The 25,183-nt window shown below is 41.8% G+C and overlaps 1 protein-coding gene across 1 annotated transcript in view; it reads right to left on the reverse strand.

Annotated features, from left to right (window-relative positions):
* TMEFF1 (transmembrane protein with EGF like and two follistatin like domains 1) overlaps positions 1 to 21,398 on the reverse strand; it is a 117,802-nt gene extending 96,404 nt beyond the window's left edge. The window contains exon 1 of the mRNA XM_017813164.1: positions 21,152 to 21,398. Within this exon, the coding sequence (XP_017668653.1) occupies positions 21,152 to 21,398 (247 nt within the window). The remainder of the gene's footprint in view (positions 1 to 21,151) is intronic.
* Positions 21,399 to 25,183: the final 3,785 nt, after the last annotated feature.

Raw genomic sequence — 25,183 nt, forward strand, 5'->3', positions numbered from 1 at the left:
TCCCATGGACTGGACAACCTTAACAAAAAAATCACTGTATGTACACTATAAGCACACCAACAGAGCATTTGTTTTGTCTTCCTCACAGTGTGGAGTATGAATTATGGGAGCAGAGTAGGACACAGGTGGCCTTGCGCTATAGAAAGAAAAACAGACACTCATTACAACATTGTCTTCCTCTCTGCTTCCAGGATGGAGCAGCAAAGTTTTTCCAGAACTATCAGGTTCTTTTTCAGTCTGGTGGAGGCATTCAAGGGAGAAACATTCAGCTACAAGACTTTATGATTAATCAGTCACTGACTGGTGTTGCTTCTGAGACAGCACACCAGGACACTGTATTTTCCTTGTGTCTGAAAAACCGATAACTGTGCCTCCTGTATCTAACATCTTTTTCAAATACAGCTGTAAAAATTAGCTTTCACAAAAGGGTCTTGGTTCAAACAGAAACCTTGATTTTCATCACTTTTTATCCAACCAGTTTTTCTCCAGAACATGCATTCTCTTACACTTCTACTATGCAACAAGGCATTTTGTTTTTACTAAGTGACCAAATCAAAACACAAAACAATAACAAGAGCATTTAATTATGATCCCCTTATGTTTTAAGACCTGGACAGAAAGTAATGTCAATTTTGTGAAAATACTGTAACACATAGAAATTACAGTAAATATTTCAAAAACAACTTGCATATTTAAACTTCATAATATAATTTTAAATATTAAAAAAATCCACCTATAGGGAAACATAATGATTTAAGAATCTAAAATCAGGATACTAAATTTCATCACAAAAGCCCTTGCTATCGCCAAGATAAAATGTAATGAAGATCAGCATGTAAACATTAAGCTCTGACAGTGTAATAACATAACATTTATGTTGGATAACAACTACGTAAAAGAGGAATAAGACATTTTTCTAAGTCACAGAGATAAACTTGTACCATCATTTCTTCACAGAGACTATGGGACAAAAATATAACATTGGGTGATTCCATATTTATAAATAATATTTATCAGAGGAAAAAAAGGACACAGCTTCTTTGTCACCAATCTAACTTTCTTCCTCAAAAGTTTGCAATACCTAAGAAAATAATGCAAAAATTAATTGAATTTTTTTTAAGTAGAATGGCCTCTAAAAGAGTTTAGAAACTTCTGTCATATCAACCTTGTTCATTTTAATATGGAACTCTAGGAATAAAATCAGAGTATGCTCAGAAAATCCTAACAACATAATTTCTTTTTAATTAGAAAGGACAACTAAATGTTCCAATGAAAAATCTCCATCAAAAATCATTAATCAGATGTTTTGAATGAATTAGATACTGGCCAGTTTAAATTTGAAGACTTCATCCACTCACTGAGTATTAGGTCCACCATCATCTGTGTCTTAATTTAATTTCTGACTTGAATATACTTTGAATATATTTTTCCGAAATTAATTAGGAGACTTTTCAAAGGTAATAATAAACATTAAGTAAGTAATTTCAGCTTTGAAAAATCTCATGAATGATAAATATATGGAATTTACTGTTGTATAAAGATATCACAGAAATGGGGTAGGGTATTTTTTAAGTATTCTTGATCTAATATCCAAATCTGTTAAGTCTGAAATAGCATTAAATCCTTTTGAAAGTATCTTCATTTTCAATATTTAAAGCAGCTGAGCACTCCAGCTCTGATCTAACAAAACAGCTAAGAACATAAGTACATGACTGTAGAATTAAGCACGTGCATATTTTCAGTATTAGAGGCTTAATCTGTCATTTTTCCTCATGGCCTGTTAAATAGAGAAATATATATATATATGTTTCTAGTGGGAAACCACAATAACTGATAAGAGGATTTAGATAGATATACACTAGCAGGGACAAGCTTTAGTTTTCTGGGTTTTTAAGAAAGACAGAAAAAAAAGAAGAAAGGAATTACATTTTTGATTAACTGATTTCCCCTCTCCTGCTTCCTGATGTAGGAGGGTTTTTTTCAGGAACCTTCAACATGTTTCTCCTTCCTAATTATTTACTTTTTCTCTCAGCCAATTCCTCAGCTAGATGCAGTATCATCCCTTATTGCCTTCTCTCTCACTTAACACCCTTTCTCCACTTGCTTGTCCAACACCCTGGTTGCTGCCCACAACCTCTCCTGCCAGAGTCTCAGCACTGTGCCCTCCTCACTGCCTCCTGCCTCCCAGCCACCCACTGCCTCTTGTCTCCTGATGATCCAGTTTTGTTCCCCAACAGCTAGGAAGAGTTCCTGTTCTCACCCCATGCTTTCTCTGTTGTTTGAGGCCAGCAAGATTTTTGCTCTCTCTTTCCAAGCTGATGTCTCCAAATCACTTTTTACTATTTCTTCTGTTCCTATATTTCCATCTTCCTCTTTCTTCAACTTTTGCCTTGAACTAAAGCAATTTTAATCTTCATTCACTTCTGATTGAAGACTGTTCCCTTCTCATTTGTTTTAGCCTGTCTCAGTCTCTTGATCCAGACTTAACAACAAACTCTTCCCTCTGATCTTTTAATCTTCAAACTCCTTTTCTCTGAGGAACAGCTTTCCTCACCTGCCACCCTGCCACATGTTTTCTGATACCCCACCAATTAATTGCCCACTCCAAACTCCTGTACACACTGACCTTCAGTAGACTCTTCCTACATCGACACACACAACTATTTAATTTCCTAGGAAAACTCTCCGCTTTCATTACTTTCCTGCTGGCCTGTCCACTTTTGACTCCACACAGTGAATTGTGCACAGCTGGTTTGGTAGCAATGTGGCTGCAGTAATATGAAGTTTAGCGTGAAATGAAAAATTTACTGAAAAGCGGGACAAACAGTCTGATATTTCACCTACCCTCATCTCTTTTCAGTCAACGTCCTTTTCCTGGACAAAGACAGACACTGCTATGTCTTATTTTAAACTCTCTACCCTCATCGGCCTAAACCTTTAGAGAAGTTATTCACCCGCTGTATTTTTCACAAGTGCACCTTTCGGTGGCTCTGACTGTTCCGTCTCGACTTCACCTTTCTGGCAGCATGCCCGCTTGGCTGAAAAGAGTCTTAATGAACTGAAAATACAAAAAGGAAGCACACAAGTGTAAACAAAGATAGGCAAGACAAGAGGAGAACAAAAGCATTGCCTGGGCACTCTGGCACAAAGAAAGGAAGGCAAAAGCCCAGCTGGAGCTAGCAAGGGACATTAAGGTTAAAAAGAAACTATTCTACCACAATGCTATTTGCAAGGGGAAGGTCAGGAAAGATGTGAGTCTGCTGATGAATGGGGAAGAGACAAGTAACAGGAATCAAAGAAGAGGCTGTACCACTCAGTGTCCTTTCTTACAAGTCTTCATAGACAAAGCCTGCTCCCAAGTCCCAGCAACCATAAACCTCTTTCAGAACACAGAGGGCCAGCCAACAGCCAAGCAGCAATTAAGACAGACTACTTAGAGGAAACCAGGTACGTTCAGATCCATCAGGATAGGTTTCACCCAAGGACAGGTTTCACCCAAGGATTGACAGAGTTGACTGATATGATTGTGAAGCTGTTGTCAATCAGGAAAAGGCTAACATTATTCCCATCTTTATGGAAAGGCAAGCAATGAAGGGGACCCAGGGAACAATCAGCGGGTCAGTCACACCTCAGCCCCAGGTGAACATCCTCCTGTAGTCCATCTTCAAAGACAGGAGAAGATGACTAGTAGGAGCAGACAGCAGGGATTTTAGAAGTGAAAATCATGGCTGACTCCCTCACTCTCTTCCATGAAGGAAGAGTCTGAAGGGAAAGCAGTAGAGGTGCAATATATTTAGACTTGTGATACCATCTCCCACAGCAGCCTCCTTTTTAAGCTAAGGAAATATAGGTGGGATGGACAGACTGGCTACAAGCTGGCTGCACTGCCAGGCTCAAAAGGCTCATTGACTTGAGATGCCATAGGCAGCCAGCTACAGTAGAGGCATGTACCCTTGAACACCTTCATCCGTGGCCTGTGCTCAGACAGAAGATACCAAGGGCCAACACACAGGTGACATCACGTTGCAAGGAAGGGCAGGAGCAGAAGGATGGTACAGCCACTGTGTCCTCAGTTTCCCTACTGTCCAGTGCCTAGCAAGACTGCTTCCATAAACACAAAGGGGAAAAAAACACCCCTGTATATTTTATACAGTGACTCAAATCAACTGTCTTGCTTAAGTGGAGAGGATTCACACAGCTCTCTCAGAAATAGCCTTTTTTCCTTCGGGTTTGTGATCATGAGCCAAGCTGGAAGATGCAGATCTTGTAAGCTCAGGTGATGAAGCAGACCCTGAGAGACAATGAATTTCAGCAGGTTAGAAATCATTAATGTTTCTGTTACTTGCTTGATTAGGTGATTAAAATCTCCCACCAAGCATGTTTCCAGAGACACTAACTCAGAAAAAGAGGATTCCTCTGAGATAAAAGGTTTATGTTTTGGTTTGTTTGGCGTTGTTTTGTGCATTCAAGGTGAATGCTCTTTTTTTTGTTAGCTACCATGCTTTCTTGGTTTAATCCTGTGGGGTTTTTTTCTCCCTACAGCTGTGTCTTGTTTTCTTTGCTTTTTTTGCTACTCAAAGAAGGTACAGTAAATTTAATAGCTTTGTGAGGCTTATGTATATTGTTATTGTTGTAACTGCATCAGCACTGCCATTTAATGATAATGTATTCCCAGTATTTTGTTAGCCAAACATGCAACGGCTTTTAACTTGTAATAACTGGATAAGCCCATTAAGAGATGCTTCCCATTACGCTACCATATTACTTTACAGGTTTCAAGTTTTTTAGTGGAATAAGAAGTTTAATTGCTCCTCATTTTTGGGTATGACAGTGCTTAAAATCTTGCATTAGATTCCTGCCTCATCTTTTGCTGTTTCACTCTGTGTCCATAATACCTTTCTTGCAGTTAAAATTCGTTTTGTGCAGATAGATTCTGTCATGTGGAATGGCAGAAATAAAAGTAAATATATTTAGTGAAGTGTAACATGAAGAACAAGGCAAATTAAACAAGAAAATGAATCATACGCAGTGCTTCTACGCTGGCTATGTAAGACTCTGAAAAAGGAAACAAACCTTTTCTGTCTGATAGACTTCAATTATGCTGGAAACCTGCAGAAAATCTCCCTGGCAATCTGACCGTGCACCACACACTACTTCCTGTTTTGAGAAAGATCAGTTCTTTACTCCACAAGATTCCTGCCCATTTTGCAGAAAGAGAAACACTAAAATTCATCATTTCAGGGTTGTGATGAAAATCTATGGCATAAGATGTATTTATGGCTCTAGTAAGGGAGACATTCAAGTTTCACTATATGACGTGTGTTTGTGGAGAAACACCAAGAATTCACTCAAAAATTATTCCATGTAAAATATATATATGGCCTCACTAGCCAAGCAAAGAGGTACAAACATTTTTCTGAAACTTTTATCTTCCTCTTTGGTTAACCTCTGGAGTTCACGCTGCTCCACTGGCTGAACAGCAAAGCATTGGCAGGAGTTCCTGCTACAGGACCTTCTCCAGGTGCAGCAAGGGCACGGTTTGCAGGCAGTTCACTGGTGCCAATAGGGACAAGGACTCACATCTCCTTGCAATCTCTTCCTGTTCTCGACCTCGTGACCCTCTCACAACTACTACTTGTCACAAAATCACAGAATCATTTAGGCTAGAAAAGATCTCCACGATTGTTGAGTCCAGCCTTTGACCGATCTCCACCTTGTCATCTAGACCACAGCCACGTTCAGTCATTTCTTGAACACCTCCAGAGATGGTGACACTAAGAACCAAGAAATAACACTAAGAAAAGAAAATACCCGCTTTTTGCTGCACTAGAGCTCTGCACATTTTAGCGAGGGGACCCATTTAAGAGTGGGGTACATTGAAGGCTGAAGTAGGACAAGGTCTGTGATGGGATACACAGCCAGTAGCAACAGCGTGAAACCCTGGGCAAGGTCAACCCTCAATAATCCCTCTCATAAAACCAAACCTTGAATTGGGATTTCTGTCACATTTAAAAACCAAAAGCAACCCACCTCCCAAAACTGAACACTATAACTTCCCTTCCTGCTCTGCAAAAGTGTTTTCCAGAGTCATCTAATGATATTATTCAGCTGATTTTTCTAAGAGATAGAGAGAATAAATACTTGTTTCTTTGTATTATTTTCCCTTTCATAGAAAGAAATATAACAGTCTTACTGACCCTGAAAGAAAAAGCTGTACAGAGCTTCTGCAGGATAAGCTGGGAAGGAATCTCATAAACATGCCCATGAAAACGAGGACATTTGACTTACTTGAGAAAATGAACCTCATAGTCCAAAATGTTGGCATTTCCTAACTTCTGAACAGCTTCTCAAGCAAATGTGGAGTTCTTTGTTTTAATGCAACTTGCTATCTCTAAAGTTGCAATAATACACAGAGCTGGGAACTGCTCTTGTTTTCAGTTAACGACATATAACATCTTCCATCATAAGATCAAGTTTTAAGTTGCTTATAGCATGCAGGCTCATTGTTTTCATAGAAAATTTCCAGCTGTGTAATTTTTAAGAATGGAATTGAGGGACATACAGTGTTTTGTTGGGTTGTTTGTTTTCTTCTAAAAACAAAATTGCAACCACACCATTATGGTGTTTGAGCTTTCCCATGTTTGCATTCAGGAGCTGAGGTACAAGGTGTAGTGAAGGAGGTATGATTGCTAAGGCTCAGACCATTGTATTCTTCTATGTGAGAATATATCCAATGCACCTGAAATTTTAAGGTAAAAACCTTAAACCCATATAGATAAACCTATAAGAGGTTTATCTGTTACACACCACCAGCAAAACTGGTCACAGGTTCCCCCTTTCATGCACTCTTTTTTCATGGTGTTCCAGGTGAGCTGTGGCTTCAGCACCAAAAATCAGAGCCTGTAAACTTATATATTTGTCATACATGTCATGTTCATATGGGCTCAGTGGTTTCCTTGCCCAAGAGATGAAAACAGTACAAGTAAAAAGCTGAGAACTGACTGTGAAGGAAAAAGACTTGGCAGGTACAGAAGGAAGACCACAAGGAAAGACAGAAAGAGAAGAGACACCACAGAGTGGAAGAGGCAAGGATAGTTAAAAAACAGCCATCGGAAAACACGGGATCCCAGGCCTGGAGAGAGAGCCCAGGGTTGCCAGATTTTTGCTTTTCAGTAAATAAATAGAAAAATTCCATGTCTGTTTTTCAGGTGGCTGGTTAACAGAGCAGAACCACTTTCAGTGGTATCCATTATGCCATTAATTCAAGTGAGAGGTCTCTGGTAGGATATAATGATTTTAGTCTTCCTCACAGCCACTTAAAAATCAGTTCATCCTAAGAAATGTCTGTATTTTCCCTGGCTTAGTTGGGAGGATTGTTCCTTTTTCTGAAGAAACTTATGTTAAGCAAAGCCATAATAAAAGCACAAATCAAGTGCTCAGAAACAAGAAGATTCCTGAATTAATGTTATTTGAGCAAATGTAATTTTTATGTTCTTGTGCAATGCTAGATGAGTTTCTCAAATCAGATTTTCCAGACATGTTCACTAATTGGGCATTTCTCATCATCTGGATGCTTTTCTTCCTCAAAGCAAGTCAAGCGGGATGCAATAATTCACAGCAGTGGAAGCTGTTCATTGAATATATCAAGTTCAATTTAAAAAATCTAAGTATCCTAATCCACAATTTTCCTAACATACAAGTTATCACCCACACTTAAAGTCTAATTAACATCAAAAAAAAGTGTCAAGCAGTTTTCAGGCTAGTCTGGACCATGAGTAAGTTTTAGAGATCTTTGAAAAATTATCCAAAAAAGTTACTGGTTATGTTCCTGAGGTTCTGCAAACAGAAATTATAAGAGCAAAATTACTGCAAGAATATTTACAGTAATGTCCTTAATGTCTCTTTAAAATATTTTTAACAAAGTTTTAAATTCCATTGGTAAAACACAGTTAAGCAAATAGTATATAGTGGAGTTAATAAGAAAGAAATAGGTAATCATGAGAAGTAGGCTTGAGTGCAGAAATAGTGACCAAGGAGGCTCAATGCCATGGCAGACCTCCCCCAGCCATGTGGATGACACACTGTTAGCATGACAGTCAGCATATATGACAGCTCTTTTGTGAGAATGCTACCTTTCTCTTTACAGGAACAGAAAGAAATACCTATTTCAAAGTTGCAGAACTTAGCTAGATATAGGAAATGAAACATCAACTTATTTAAACAAGTGAGTTATCCAACAAAAAAAATGTAAAGGTTGTTGCAGTCTGAAAGATTTTAATGCCAGCATTGAATGTTCTAAAGCTACAGGCTTTTTCTAGAAGGAAACAGGGATACACTTCAAAACTTAATTATAGGGAACCATACCACTGAGTCCCCACAGATCCTGCCAGTCTACATCGAAATCAAGAATTTATAAAAACATCCTAAGTGGTTATTGACTCCAAAAGACTAAGTATCTTTTCATTTTCAGAATACTAAATAGAAGCTAATTCCAACAAGAGAGTATTTTCCATGCAAGAAATTAAAATCTAACAGTTAAATCTCATAGTTTCCAAATTAATACAAAAACCTCAGTTTCCTCTTGCAGTTCAGTCTCATTGAAAATCCTTTAGCAGATCTATAAACTAAAAAATCATTGTGGTGCATTCTTATGATACACAAGACTTTGTAAAAATAGTATTAGATTCCTGTTTTGTATACAGAAAAAGGAAATAAATTAACTCTTGGGTAATATCCCTGAAACATTAGCAGTATGAATGGTGCTGGAGCATAATTAGGTTTGCAGAAACTCTCTCCTCCAAATACCCATACACTATGCTATTTAGGGCTAGTTTTGAAAACTGTAATTAAACAGTCAGAAAACCCCTGGAAAAGAAACAAAATAACCAGCCACATAAAAGTCATAGGGAGAAAACAAACAAACAAGCCCCTGCTTGATCATTTAGGTTTCTTAATGAGTTCTGGTAATTCCAGTAAGTTACAGAAGCCAGGAAGGACCTGAGCAGTCAGCTCCTTTCCTTTCAAACTTTAACAACTGTATTAGATTTCAAAAAAAAAAAAAAAAAACAAATCACTGCTCAGCTTACTGAAATAACATTTTTCTCCTGTACACATTCCTGTCAGATTAATCTATAGCTAATAATTCCTCTCTGCCTGCTCGTTTATCCATACTGAAACACAAGGAGAAATACAATTCCCAGAGCACCTGATAAGCCACTTCGCCAGCCTGGGACAGATTTTCAGGGGCTGGGAGTTTATAGTCGGGCTACAGCATGGCATCTACAGAGCAAGGCATGCTCTCCTGCTTCATAGCCTCTAACAATGATGTCTGGCACAGGGCTGGTAGAGCCACCAGGTTTGCAGAGAACTGATGGAAGTCCAGCTCACTCGGAGGTGATGGCATCTCTGCAGCTCACTACACTGGCAAGCCGAACAAAGCCACTAGACCTGCAATGCCCAGCATTTCAGAGTAAGAAACAAGCCTTATTTAAAGGGCAGACAGCGGGCCACCTCTTCTTCAACATATTCATCCATCTCTCCCTGTTCCCATCATGCCACTCACGCAGCACAAAGCAGGTGGAAATTATTCATGGTTTCCTGCTGGGGATTCCCTCGGCAAATGTAACTGTGGATTAGAGAGCTCACAAGTTGCCTTCCCGATGGTTCTGGGGCCAAGGAGCACAGTTAGTGGACACTCTGCCAAAATACACCCGGTGTCAGTTTACAGCTGTTGAGGGAGACTTCCTAATTGCCATAAATTAGCTGTTATTACCTGGTGGACAGCAGAGAATCAAGGAACTTGGATTTGCTGGCTGCCATTCTGCCCTTGCCCAGATGCTGCAAAGGACATCTTGACTTTGCCAGGTGCTCAAACAGCTGGCCAAGTAAGCAAGGAGCAGAACCCCATTCTCCCCCCAGGTATGGCCAGTCAGGCCAGGGGGACAGGGTGAGGAGGGCCAGCAGATGCATTATCATCCCTGCTCTGAATCATCTCAGTGCCGGGGCACTGATAGACCTTGTGTCACTCCTAATCTGAATTTAATCCATGTTTTCTGTTTGAATGCAGGGCCAGAGCCACACTCAGTTCACAGCCTTGATCAGCTGTCTTTAAAAGTGTTGTGCACACCCAAAATAGCAGAAAAAATTTAGCCAGCACAAATATTCATATAAATATAGTAGGAATTCCCCCCCCACACACACACACACATGTAAATATGCATGACTGAATTCTGCCCTTCGTCTCACACCCACACCTTTGAAATGACATAAAAGGCCAATTTCAATCCTGAGATACACAAACACTTACTGAGGTACAGTTCCCATTTACACCCAGGCTGAACTGGGTGCAAACATGTCTCTGTGGCTTGGAGAAATGTAGGCAATTGAGTCCATCAGGTTGGTACAGGCTTGGCTGCAAGACAATGGAAAATTATTGTTTCTAACACCTCTAATCTGTAGGGCTCTATGAGACTAATATTTACAGGTTCTTACCCCTTACTCTTCGCATAGAGAAATTTGATTTTCACAGGGGCCATGATCTAGGAGCTCCTGTTGATTTTAAGCAGTGGTTAGCACTTCCCACCCCATAGGTAGTGGGCTTCACTCTACTGTTTAGGTAGTCAGACCATCAGCTCCTTTCCCCTCTGTTTGTAGAAATCTTTTTTATTTTTAAGTGATTCCAGAAGAAATACTAAGATATTGAAAGACAATTTGGGCATCATATTTGCAGGATATACATGAGATTTTTCGTGTGTGCTTTGCTAGCTGTTTATCAACCTACCAATCCTCACCCCTGAGAAAAAAACCAAAACAAATAAGAAAAGGCCAAAATCAGAGGATAGTATGGCTGAAAGGTCTCCTAGCTCCTTGGCTGTTTTGAAAAACACAAGCATTTACTCACAGAGGACACACAAGAAGAGATTCAGGTACCTTTCTACAGTAGAAAAGAGATATTTTTCAACCTCTTTCTTTCAGCTGCCTGCAGTCACAAAGTACATTGCTTCCTTAGGATGGAGAGGGGACCCACAGACAGATTTTCCACCTGTGACAAGTGGCCTCACACCAGCATGGACAGATCTTGCTGCTGCCCTTCTTCCCTGCAGATGCAGTGTCATAGTGTACACAGTGTCATTTTCCAAACAGCCTATCCTACACCTAATCCTTAGAATAATAAAAAAACCCCAAACACCTTAAAAGTGGAAACTGGGACAGCAGCCACCTTTTCTTAGTCTTTTCTACATGGAGACCCAATGCTTCCCAAGAAAAATCAGAGAAAAGTCACGAAGAGCTCTTGGTGGTAAAGCTATTTTGATCTCTTGTAGCCTAAGTAACTGAAAGGGGCTAGGGACACATTTTCAGGCATTTTAAAGAAAGATGTAATTATGGGATAAAGTTAGTATCTTCTAATTTTTCATTAGGTAATTCTGAACGCACTGTAGAGTGACTTTAAATAACATAGAAATATCAATTGGCATAATATAGAATAGTAGTAAGTAATTCCCATGACAGAAGAGCCTATATATTTGGGAAAGAACTGTGAAAGCAGTGAAAAACTTCACTTTCCTAAACTAACTCTGATTTCCACATTTCGATACTGAATTTTTGAATCATTATGTTTGAATAATATAAGGGGTTTGATATCTAATACACTGTTTTAGATTAGGTTTACCAAGTGTCTAATAAAGCAGGATGTTCATCTCTTTTGTCTTCTGGGTGAGGACTCTTTTATTACAGCGTAGTATCTTTTGTTTTAATGCTGCTCTGCAGTGGATTGCCAGCTCATTAATTTTTCTGCTATAACACCCAAATCCCTTTGCTGATCAGTGTGCTGAATGATTGATTCCCTGCTCCCAGACTAATTTTTTACATTGGACTGCATTTACCATCTGGTAGATAAATCATCCAAAACACTCAAATTCGGAGTCTGGTTCCAGTGATCCTCTTTGTTTGTTCAGTCAGCAGCATAAATATCACTTGCAAATGTGGAGGTTGTGTTCTCTCACCTGGATAACTCTTCTAAATTGCAGACAGAGGTTTTAGCACAGAGCACTGAGATAAAAATAAACCTCTTCTCGTTAACAAAAAAAGAAAAAAAATAGGTATCTGTTCTTCGTGTTTTCTAGCCAAAATTTTTGTTTTATCCCTACCATAGCCACTAGTTTCTCACATGAAAATGAGTATTTCTTACAGCACAGAACCAATTTTGCACACTTCAAACACATTTAACTACTTTTGTGAAGGTGTAAACACCTGTGCAAGTGAAGAAAAGGACATCCTTTGCAGTTAAAATAAAGAAGAAATACAGTGAAATAAATTGCCTTCCCAACCCACGTTTTATATGACAAAACAATTCTATAACCTCAAGAGGAGCCTGCCTATTTTATTTTCACTTTTATAACCCTGAAATGATACATCCATAAAATTATACTTCCAATCAAGATAGGGAAAAAGAACTCTGCCTCACAGAATTGTCTAGGCAAACTTCGTGAGAGATGGAGGATGACAAGAAAGCTGCAGGAGGAACGTGGTGCTTTAGGAAAGGAACTGTTCATCTGACCACCACTGCACATGGCTATATTGCTTGGGGGGAACAGGGGGGTCCCTTTCTTTAGCCTAAGGATTTTCTGCTGCTCTCTGCTGCCCTAGAGAACCCATTTGGCACAACACATTGACCTCTGTCTCTCCCAGAGGGATCAGATAGAGGCAGCACACAATCAGAGTCAATACTAATTAGCAAAATGTAAACATTTCATTAGATAAAGCTTCCCTGAATTTTAAAGCAACAAACTGCTATCCAGCTACATTTTTTTATCAAATTTTCTATGGAAATACCTGTTGAAAACACTGTTTTAGCCACCTCCATCAACCAACTAAAGACTTTTATCTTGTTCGTGTGGTTTATGAACACTCTCAAGAATTCAAAAGCACTCACTCATTGTGAATGCCCAGACTATTTTGGACGTTTTCTGCATATGCACCAACATCTTTAACTATTCCATATCTCAAGCTTTTATGTTCCTTTTGTCAAGATTCTTGTTTGGTTTAAAATTTTAGTGGAAATTTAGCAACTTCTGCAAATGAAGCTTATCCAAACGCTCATTCTTTGCAGTCATATGTGAAGCTGCATGTGAAACGTCTCTGAGTAGGAAAGCAAGTAAAACTCTTTTAAGGTACAACAAACTCCTCCATACGCTTCAGGTTTAAGCAATGGGACACTTTCTCATCCACTGCTAAGTTATGTGTGTTCATAGAAGGTTTTCTACAGTCATATGCAAGTACATGTGACAGCATGTTTTCACTGGGGGCTGTGTGTTCCTTCTTTCACCATCGCATGCAATGGTCTCATCAGTTAGTAACTGAGACTGGTTAAAAAGCTTCTTAAATAAAGATTTTGTCAGCCATAGGTGAACAATGACGTTTGTCAAACTCCTGAAGGTAGGTGGGAATGTGACAGTCTGGGAAATAGTCAGGGCTGGATCTGGGGTAAAGCAATTGGAGCCCTTAAAGTTGAGCATTTTGTGTTCAACTCGAACATGCTATGGTGATCAAGGCTAGATTAACCAGAGTTTGCACAGATCCAACGCTCTGGCTTGCCTGACTGCCCCCATTCACCCCATCTGCTTCCACATGGATCCTGTGAGATTAGTGTGAGGCAAGAGAAGATGCCCCAGGGCCTTCTCTTGAGGAACCCGGCTGTTGCCTGCCAGGAAGCCTGGCAGCTGGAAGGAGGCTGCCCACAGCTTTATGGCCTGGCAGAGCCAGATTTCAGGACATTTTGGCCTCCAGACAAGACCTGAAAAGAACCACTTCATGTCCTGAACACCCTTTTGTCTGTTTGTCAACACTGTACCTGTTCTTTCTTTAGGCTCTATGCATCTTAGGGAAGTACAGAGAGTTTTACACCTATTTAAGATATGCGGGAGGTCTCAGCCTGGTAGAAACAGGTTGGGAGGACTCAGCTGCTACCAAGACAAGTCATGTTGCTTCAGAAAAATTACTGACAGTTCTGCCTTGTTCCCGATTTTCTTTCTTTCCAGTTTAACATGTTTTCTTGCTGGTCTTAATTAACATTATGTTTGAACCATGGATGAAGATCCTGCCAACTTGAACACCGGTTATATAACATGGGTGTTTCAAGACTGTAATTGCAACTAAATTTGTTTTTATAATACTAAATCAAAATAGAGGTATTACAAGGATTTAATTTTATTTTAAACCAGATCCTTTAAGCACTGTTGCTGTAACACATAATCTATTATCAGAAAAGTCCTGCCTTTTCAGTCCTTAGAAATTGTCTACTATATGGAGAATTTAAATTATCCTAAAAAAAATGCCGATTTGCCAGTCAAACACTGCCTCCTCACAAACCACACTATGACCAATGAGGCAGCTTTAGAGCAACTTAAAAGAAATTGAACACTGATATCAGTATAACATTAAATTGCCCTTTTAAAACAGAGAAATTCACATCAATAGATATGCAAATGCATGCAGAGCCTGGTCTGTCTCCCAGCTCCCAGTCAGCCAGGTCTGGGGATGTAACTGGGTCAGTGAGAACAGAAGTCTTCTAGGTACTCATCTAGCAAAGACTTTCACTGGCATCTTGCTCCACAGAACACACAAGTTCCCTGGCAAGAATCTTGAAGAGAAAAAAAGACTTGATTTTCTTCTTTTTTTAAAATAAACAAGCAAATAAATAATAGAACATATGACCCATAAATCCCGAATATTTAAACAAGTAATGGGACCGCTAGATACATTCCTAATAACACAAGATTAAATAATTCTGATCTCACATACCCTTGAAGCCATCTATGAACTAAATTAGAACCAAAGATACATCATAGCTGTTCATCAAGACAAATAGACAGATTTCAGGATCTCCAGGAAACTTTAATTTCATCAGATCACAATTTTGATTGCTGAACTTACACCTAATCAGATTTTGTCTGTACCTTCTTATCCTTTTGTAGAAGAAAAATATCATACAAATAAGACCCATTTTGCCAAGAAATGGTATCATAAAATACAATTTACTATCGACCAATTTAGTCAAACAAGCCCTTCTCTACACAGGAGTTCCACAAAACACAACTCTACTCTTTTACACAAAACACAACTCTACAACTCTTTCTCTTTTTCTTCCTGTATTTCTCTGTATTTCTAAATTGTTACAATTTCAAGATGATCTAGGAATAAACTACAGCAATTAAAGAGACTATTTAGTTTACAGCATACTATTTAATTATAATTTTCTTATTATCTAAAGCTATTTTGGGATAGAACAATTTTTTTAAGAGCAATTCTATAAAGAATGTCATTGGTCTTAAGCTCTATCAAGTATTACACTCTGTTTAGAAAAAGACAAGCTTTCACCTCAATAATGCCAACATGTCCTTTATCTCCACTTTTGTTCCACAGCATCTGTAAGGACATATTAAGGAGGATATGCAGTAGTCTAGAATCAGAAGAATAGGTCCTTTTTCAACATGCCTGGTGCTCAGCATTTTTCCTTCCACAAATGTTACAGCTACTGTTATCCTCGAAACTATTGCCACTATCTGCTTTGTGGACACTCACCAAAGTCTGACCACAGGCTGGAAAAGCCACAAGCACTTCCAGGTGATGAATCAATGGTGGAATGTGATAATCTCTTTACAGGAAAAAGGTAAATTGAGCCTCCTGTTGATATCGGTAGGATTCTCTGCATTTGTGCTTCCCTACCCAAAGTGCTTGACTGCAGCTTCCTTCTTTTTTTCAAGTCCAAGTAAATATTAACTCTCCTCTTTATCCAGTCTACTGTCAACTCTAGAAGAAAACTGACAAGCTATAAGTATAAAATATTTATCCTTACATCAAGAGCAAGAAAAGAGCCAGACTTGTTGTCTTCCTCTTAATAGGAATTATCAGAAAAATCTTAGTACAGAAAGAATGTTTTCTTAGTAATGTTTTCCACAACAAACACAGTTCCTCTTCTCCCCTTTTCAAAAAACAATAAAGAAAATGGATCCAATCCAACCCCTTCAGTCAAGCTTCAATTGCTCTATCACACTGCCAGTTCCCACTAGTGACAATGCCGGAGTGATACCTACTACAAGATGATTTTCTGCTATTCTGACACTTTCAATTCTACTTTAATTACCTTTTGGTACTTTAATCACCTTTTGGTTCTTTAATCGGTGTAAGAATCTGTACTGCAAGGACATTTCATGTCTAGGCAATTGCATTAAAGAGAAACAAATATGTGCATGCTACTGTCCAAGTTTTAATTTCTTTTTTTAATCACTGCTTTTACTTTTTACTTATTGTTGATTTATATTCATACCTTATGATAGTTCCTCAAAGTGATACGTAACCTGAGTTTAGATCATTTATTTCATAAGTTCAACTCGCACAAACACATATCATATTTATTTGGCTCAAATGCTATAATTCTTGTATTGGAACATAACTCATAGTATCTTAAATAAAATAACCAATTATTCTAGTCCCATCTACCATCTCAGATCAAGTTTATCTATGCAAATGTAAAAAGAAATGTACTTCTTAAAATAGTTGGGCCAATTTACCTGAACCTGTACCTCTCTTCCACCCCTTGTTCTTACATTCCCTCCAACACGGCTACATATCTTTAGCATAAATTAGTAACTTAGAATGATACACCAAACGAAACCCCTCACCCACTTAATTTGAACAAAAACTACAAAGGGTATGTCTGTTCTAGCTGATAAGCACAGATGAAAGCCAGTCTTGAGGCCACAACTCATTCTGGTTCAGAGTCCCCACTGGGCCCAGGCAGAAACCACGGCTGAGCTCCAGAGAGCAGCAGTGCCTGAGGTTTATATCCTCCCAAATCTGTGTTCACATCTGTCACATGGACTGGGCCAACGGAGATACATGCTTGTGTTCACTCTTGCTTGTCACAGCAGGGACAGCCTGGACCTAAGCTTCAGACAATGCAATAGTCTAGAGAGAGAAAGAGTGCACACAAAACTCATTTTGGCCAACTCACTAATAAACTGAAGTCTTCACCTCAGTGTAAATGTAGCAGACGTGAGTAGCTTGAGACCCTGTCTTAGGCAGTTCATACATATAGGTAGCCAGTGACAGTAAGCTTGGAGGATCCCTGCTACAGGATCTGGAGGACAGACACGAAGTTTTTTAAGAAAGTACTGAAAACAAATGCACTGTATCTGCATTTGAACTGGATCTAACATTGCTCATGTCACTCACCTTCTGTGCTCTTCCCAATTCTTCTTCCTCTAAAACTCTGTTCACACGATGGAAAAAGGCATGCATATGATGTGGCCGGTTATTGCCACCCATGTCCATCCTCCCTAAGTTGTTCCCCCTCTATCTTTTCTCATAGTGCTTCCTTACTCTTTTCTGCTTGTGTAACAGTCAGTATCTTCCACTCTCACCCCTCTTCAGGACCCACTCTTGTTGTTCAACCTTCAGATGCCTTTGCCCTACTGATGATGTCTACCCCTCCCTTCTCATCCTACCACATTTTAAAGTATTGAAACACATGAATTTTGCTTATGTTTGTTGTACTCTTGGCTAACCATGTTCTCATCTTCCCTCCTCTCTTTTTTCTACTGTTTCCATAGCATATTGAAAGTTGAGATAATGCTGAAGGATGATTCAACCATACCTTTCTCTTCTGTTCTTGCTAAAAATTTGCAAGCTTTTTGACAGCTTGTACTTCCATGCTCAATAAACGCCTCATCATAGATTCAGCCATCACCCTATCACAGGATAGATACTTTGTCCCTCTATTCCCTTCCCTCTCCTTAATCTTTAATTTCCATCTACTTTTATCTACAATTTCAGATATGTTGACTGTGCATTCATACCCCTCAGAAGAGGAATTCTGTAAAAGAGGCGTCCTTAATTTTTCCTTGACCTCATTCAGTCCTCAACAAGCTATTCTGACACAGCTTTATCTTTATCCAATTCATTCAAAGAGAACTTAAGAAAAAAGGGGACAGCACATAGCCTATGAGACTCATAGGCGGAGCACAGAATCGTCCCAAACAAGCCTATTTTATCACATGAAGGAACAGCACGCTGAAAGGCTTATCCACGGAAACATATCCCTGTTAATTAAAATCCTGGGTGTACAGACCCAAACCAAGGCACTGAGCAATAATATCTCTCATCGAGTCTGTGTATCTTCCACCAAAATCCATGGCATCTGGTCACTTATGATCAAACCCCTGTGGCTGCCACACAGGTGACCGGAGCGTATCTCACACTGAAGATTCAACCAGACTGAAACTGAAACCGAAGATGCTCACGTGCAGTGTGTATCTCTGGAGAGTACCGTCAGATTAGGAGCTCACGAACTAGCTACGTGTTGTACTTACCTTTACACGTGGGATGCTCAATAACTCCCTGTAGTTCACAGTTATCTCACAGCCTGAGCAGAGCAGCAATCATCATGCCACCTGGCTCACGGACAGCCAGCAAGTATCAGAAATGTTACAGAAGAAGACTACAGGCAGTGCTGGGAATAATATACCATCTCCAAAACATCAACCTAAGACTCTCTTTTCCAGAAAGAAATACCAATTTGGTTTTTACCCTATTCTGGGTAAAATGGGACTATTTTATTTCCCTAGCTTAGAAGGGGAAAGATTGGCAGATGAACAAACACATACAAGTCCAGATTGTCAATTAACTGCAGATATATCTTAATTCTCCGTTTCCTTCTCTAATCACTTGATCGTACGTTCTTCCCTTGGCCAAGGATGATGCAATTATATCATAATTTAACAAAAGGCCAAGCTGCAATGTATGTGCCAAAGGAGCACAATCAAGGCTGAAAAAGCTTATCTTAATTTTCATGTTGTCTGCCTATGTCCTCCACCTTGCAATGTTCTTTTGCTACAGCCAACTCTTTATTAAGCAGCATATTCTGTAGCAATAAAAGAGCATTTCTGAAAAGAATTAACAAATACATACAGGTAGCTAAATCATTTAGTGATGGTAAAATGTTACAAGCCCAGGAACCCTCTCAAGAAGTGTAAAAAACTATTCAGGGCAGCAGGTCAAACTGATGCTCATATAAAAATGATAAAACAGCAAAGGAAAGGAGAAGAATTCTTCTTCTTTGAGTATGGAAAGTAATTTAGAGAGTCCAAACATTGGAAGAAGTAGGAGTAGTGTTCTTTATAAACAGCAATGTACATGGTAGCAGTCCACTGAGAAAGGTGCCAACGCCAACATCTGGTCCCAAGTGAACCTACAGGAAACACATCTTTTTCAAGGAGTAGCTTCTCCAGTAAAAGTTAATGAAGCTATGCAAAGGTAAGTGAGGGGAAAATCTGACCCAGATATTGTATGTTGATGTTAGTTCTTTCAAAATTAAAGTTGATAACTGAAGCCCAGCAGTTTTGCACAAAACAGTTAACACATAGCAGAAGCTGAAATTTTCTTTCCATGTTTTTGTAGTTACACTAAAAACAGTGCCTGCCACAAGTATGTATATAGTACATATACTTGCTTCTGCCTATTTTTAGTAGAACTGAATAATTCTGAATGCCTTCGATACAGCATACGGTTTTCTAATTCCAGGTTGGAAAGCTCTCTTTCTGTGTTGGTTTCTAAATAATGGTATCCCTGTGTTCCACATCATCTTAGAAACTTCCTCACATATTTCACCAGCCTCCCATATTTAATCTCACTGATTTATGCACATGCCATGGTCTAATGACCCACATGTCTCTAACGGGTAAGCCGCTAATGCCAGTGACACATTAACCTATTAACCTCTCTTTAAAAATAACCATCATATTCATACAAATAGAATGAAAAGTCAGGCAGCAGCAAAGCAGTAGGACTGTGATATCACACAGTAAACAGTATATATCTAAACTGAGTAAAATGAAGAAAAAAGGAGCATATCAAGAGTGTATGGCAGATTTATTATATTGCAAAACCGTTTTGCCACAGTTTGTTGGTCCGTGAATTTGATAGCCCGCTTTAGCAGCATTATCCATATTGTAAAATGTAATTGGGAGGAAGATCACTCTTCCGTTCACTCATTTCTTGAAATCTGTTTTACAATTTGGGGACCTCATCCTGCCAGGTACTGAGAGTTCCTTCCAATGTGGAAATTGCCTTCCAATCCCACTGAAGACAATGGGAGCAGGGCGCTCTGCACACAGGGTGAGAAACCTTCATCACCTTGGAGAAGGCACTTTGCACAGCTCTTGCTGGCGATCCGTGCAGTGGAATAAACCTATCATTTTAAAAAGCAGGAGGAGGCATACACAGCCATTTTTTGGAGGAAAAAAATAAATTCCCTTTTGTAGACAGTAGTTTTAGAAGAAAAACAAGTCTTTCTGAAAAACTGTAAACTTTATGTTGTGTGTATTTACTTGGTTCTACTTTAAACCCACCATATCTCTCAAGATCTAAGAAAACGTGCTGCTGCCATGCCGAACCAATTCATACACATTGCAACCCTACAATACCACCGTATACTTATGTATATTATGTTTATGTCACGCAAACAAAGCAGAAAAAAAAAAACTAAACTAAAAACCTTATTCTGAGCACATCACGGTGTTTTGCCGCCGACACCTCACCCAGAGTGAATCTACACAACAGCCGGCAGAAGGACGGACGGAGAGGCTGTCCTGGGTTTTGTGGGCACACAGCAAGAGTGAGACCCGAGAAATAGCCCGTGTGAGCGCCGTCCGGGGCTGCGCTCACGGCTGCCGCCCGGCTCGCACTCTCTGCCTGCGGCAGGACGGGGATGGGGCCGGACCGGAGGGGAGGAGGAGGGAGAGGCGGGGGCGCGCTGCAGGCTGCCCCCGGGGCGGCCGGCGCGCACCTGCCGGCACCGCGGCGGGGGGCAGCGGGGAACAAAAAAAGCCAAGAGGCGGCAGCAAAACCCTTTCCTTCGGCTGGGAGAGGATGGAGAGGGGGCTCCCCCCGCCCCGGAGAGGGACATCCCCCCGCCGGCCGGGGAGCTGGCCCGCCGCACCCGGGGCCGGGGCGGGCGCCGCTTCTTTGTTTTCCGCCGCCCGCAGCGCCGGGCCGGGCCGGGCGGAGCGGGGGGGCCGCGCTCAGCCCTCCCTCCACGTGCACGCGTGGGCTGCCCGCAAGGATGGGCGCGGGGCGGGAGCCGGCGGGGCATTACCTGAGCAGTTGATGCCTTTCCCCTTGCCGCCGCCCTGGCACTCGGAGCCGGGCAGGGGATGGGAGGCGCGGCCGGCGGGCAGGGCGGAGAGGGCGAGAACCAGGAGGGCCGAGGTGTAGCACAGCGCCAGCGGGGGTCCCGCCCGCAGGAGCGGCCGGGCGGCGGTCGGGCTCTCTCCCAGCATGGCGAGGGGCGGCCGAAGACCAGCGCCGGCGGCAGCGGGATGGCGGTGGCAGGCCCGCAGCATCAACCGGAGCCCGCGGCGCCGCCCGGGGACCCTCCTTTCTCCGCCGCGCCGGAGCGCACCTTCAGCATCCCCGCCGCAGCGGCCGCACGGACCCGCTGCCGCCGCCGCCGCCCGGGCACGGGCAGGGCTGTTCCCGGCGGTGGGGCCGGGGGCTCCTGTCCGCCGGCGCTGCCGCCTCGCCCCGGCCGCGCTCCTTTGTGCGCGGCGCCCGGCAGCGCCGCCGCTCCGCCTGCAACAAAGGGAGCGGAGCCGGGAGGCTGCTGCTGCTGCTGCTGCTGCCGCCGCCGCCGCGGAGGGGGAGGAGGAGGAGGGAGAGAGAGAGAAGGGGGAGGAAGTACACGTGATGGCAGCCCCCTCCCCTGGGACCGGAGGGGAGGTGAGGGGCTACTCCTCGCTCGGCGGGCAGGGCAAGCAGCGCCCGCCTTCACGGCGGGGCCGCCCCCGCGGAGAGCGAGTGGGGGGTCCCGGGGCGGCGCCAGGTCGGGCAAGGCTGGTGGTGAGCACCGGAGGCTGGCATGCGGGGATAGCACTGATGGGTGAATGAAGCAGAGAGGGTCCCCAGGGGCGTCGAGGAAGGAGGGCCGTTGGCACAGCGTTTGTCGCTGTCCGGGATGGTTTATTTATTATTCACGCTAATGAGCCAGCGTGAGTGGGGCTGGGGAAGAAAGCAAAGGGACCATCTCTGCTATTGCTGAATTGTAAGAGATGTGTTTAATTCTTACTGAACGGAAGCCCAGCATGTATAGCAGGAGCATTTGTACCGATGGAAGTAAATAAATATGTTTACGGTGAAGGCAGTGACTTTTGTAACACAGTGCTTTTACTGTCTAAGGGTTTTCCAATCCTTTACATGGAGACCCTTCAGAGGTCAGAAGCACTGCACAGGTACAGGGTGTTAGGCAAGTGTCTTGAGTGCAGACCCGCAGTGTGTATCTGTGCGACTGAAAGTTTTGTGTAAATTGACAGCACGGTGACCATTTTTACATAGGGAAAACACAGGACAATGCTTTACATTCAACGAGATTTTTTTTCCTGTCTCAGTTGTCAATTTCACACAAGTTTTTTAATCCACTGTACAAACCAATTATTTTTCAGGAACAAGAACTGCCTGTTTCCTTGGTCTCTCTGCTGCTGCATGCCACTGATGGGCTCTAAGGTATAGAGCTTGTGTGAGGAGACCTGGCTTGCACTGAGGTATAGCTCCTGTGTGAGGAGATGTTTGAGTAGTTTGTTAACCAGAGCAATCAAGAGTAAGGCCATAAATCCAACAGTAAGCTTTGTGGAGGCTCAGTGGTCAGACACATAAAGTCAGACTGTTGCCTTTTTAAATATGGCAATGAAGAGATAAGTCCTGTATTACTAAGACTGAGCAATTTCCTTTTGGCATAGGGGATTCGATACTGGCTTCTTCTGACAAGTAAATGTTCTTTTGTAATTCCGTGCTGATGCTAGATGTCAGAAGAGCTCTGTTCCTCAGTAAGGTGGGGCACATTAACTTTCATGATGCTAGTTCTGCAGAAAGAAACTGGGCTGCTGAGCTACACTGGCCAGGATGTGTAAAAGCTTGCTAGGTCTGCATACTACTGTCTGGTCTGCTAAGCAGGTAAACCTTTGGGATCTTTAGGCCATGGGACTGGCACAGATCTTGTGTTTTGAAAATAGTACTTTGCTGTTGTAGGAGCAAATGCTCCATATAACTCTTTCCATAAACACAACTAGATCTGTCTTAAACTAAATATGCTGTTTCCTGTACTTGCTGGAGGACTAGACCAGCACTGCCCTTGTTGCTATGTTAAAAAGCTCCTTCTAACACCCAGCCCAAACACACCGAAGACCAGTTCATACCCATTTGTCCCTTTGCCATCCAGTGCTTCAGTTAGGCATTTCTCTTTCTGTTGCATTTAAATCTGTAATGTATTTATAGGCAGTACTCATAGCCACTCTTGGCTTGTATAACCTATCAGTACGTTTTATTAGTCTCCTGTAAGACAGAGCCTCTGTAACTCAGATTTTACTGCACTATATAAAGTTTGAATTCAGCTTTCTTTAGCGTAGCTGACATGCAGTGTGTAACAGCTTTCACAAACTATTGCCAGTCTTTGCAATGGAGGTATTCTTTCCTGATTTCTTCCAAAATTACCTTTTCTCATACAGCCAGTTTGCTTTTTATATGACTGAATCTCAGTGGTGGTTCAGGTCATGCTGTGAGTGACAAATACAGGCACCTTCTTCTATTTGTCTGTCATTTACAGTCCACAATAGAAATGCTTTTAAAAAATGTCTAAGTGCGTGACCGTATGTTTTCCATTATTGCATTTCATCTAATTTCTTTTATTCCAGTCCTCAAGATTTTGTAGTCATCTCTTCAGAATACTGTGAACCTCCTTTCTATTGACAGTCCTGCACAGTTCTTTGTGTCCAGAGCACTTCCACATCCACAATAATGAAAATGTATGCAAATATAAGCTGTTGGTCTCAGAATAGACTTTAACAGTAACAGTACTTCTCTCAGTTCAAACATTCCCCTTCCAGGGCAGTGAGTAGTCGGCTGTAGGGAGTTCCCAACTGAATTTGCAGCTCTGTTTCAGTTCCCATGTCTTTCAGCTTAAGTATACAAACTATATTCTAGAATCATAGATTCATTTGGGATGGAAAGGACCTAAACTACCATCTAGTTCCAACACCCCTGCCATGGGCAGGAACATCTTCCACTAGACCAGGTTGCTCAAAGCCCCATCCAGCCTGGTCTTGAACACTGCCAGAGATGGGGCATCCACAAAGTCTTTTACTTTAAAGCCACTGCCCCTTGTCCTATCCATAGAAACCCTTGTAAGAAGTCCCTCTCCAGCTTTCTTGTAGGCCCCCTTTAGATACTGCTGCTATAAGGAAGGCTGCTATAAGGTCTTCCTGGAGCCTTCTCTTTGCCAGGGTGAACATTGTAGGAGAGGTGCTCCAGCCCTCTGATGTCTATGGCCCTCCTCTGGACTTGCTCCAACAAGTCCACATCCTTCTTATGTTTGAGGCCTCAGAGCTGGATGCACTACAGCAAGTGGGATCTCACAAGAGCGGAGTAGAGGGAGAGTATCACCTCGCTCGATCTGCTGGTCACACTTCTTTTGAGGCAGCCCAGGACATAGTTGGCTTGCTGGGTCATGTTGAGCTTCTCATCTACCAACATTCCCAAGTCCTTCTCCTCAGGGCTGCTTTCAATCCATTCTCCACCTGTATTTGTGCTTGGGATTGCCCAACTGAGGTGCAGGATCTTGTACTTTGCCTTGTTAAACTTCATGAGGTTCACACAGGCCCACCTCTCAAGCCTTCCAAGGTCCCTCTGGATAGCATCCCTTCCCTCCAGTCTGTCAGCCGCACCACACAGCTTGATGTTGTCGGCAAACTTGCTGAGGGTGCGCTTAATCCCCCTGTCTGTGTCACCAATAAAGATGTTAAACAACACCAGTCCCAATACTGACCTCTGAGGAACATCACTCGTCACTGATCTCCACTTGGACATCAAGCCATTGACTGCAACTCTTTGAATGTGACAAGCCAGCCAATTCCTTATCCCTCAAGTGGTCCATCCATCAGTCTATGTCTCTCTAATGTAGTGAAAAGAATATCGTGCTTTGGACAGAGTTAAATGCTTTGCACAAATCTAGGTACATGATGTCAGTTGCTCTTCCCTTATCCACCACTGCTGTAACCCCATTGTAGAAGGCCACCATATTTGTCAGGCATGATTTGCCCTTAGTGTGAAAGCTTTTAGCAAGTCCTGATAGATTGTAAGT

The sequence above is a fragment of the Lepidothrix coronata genome, unplaced genomic scaffold (assembly GCF_001604755.1).
Source record: "Lepidothrix coronata isolate B3197 unplaced genomic scaffold, Lepidothrix_coronata-1.0 Scaffold40, whole genome shotgun sequence".
Lineage (NCBI taxonomy): Eukaryota > Metazoa > Chordata > Aves > Passeriformes > Pipridae > Lepidothrix > Lepidothrix coronata.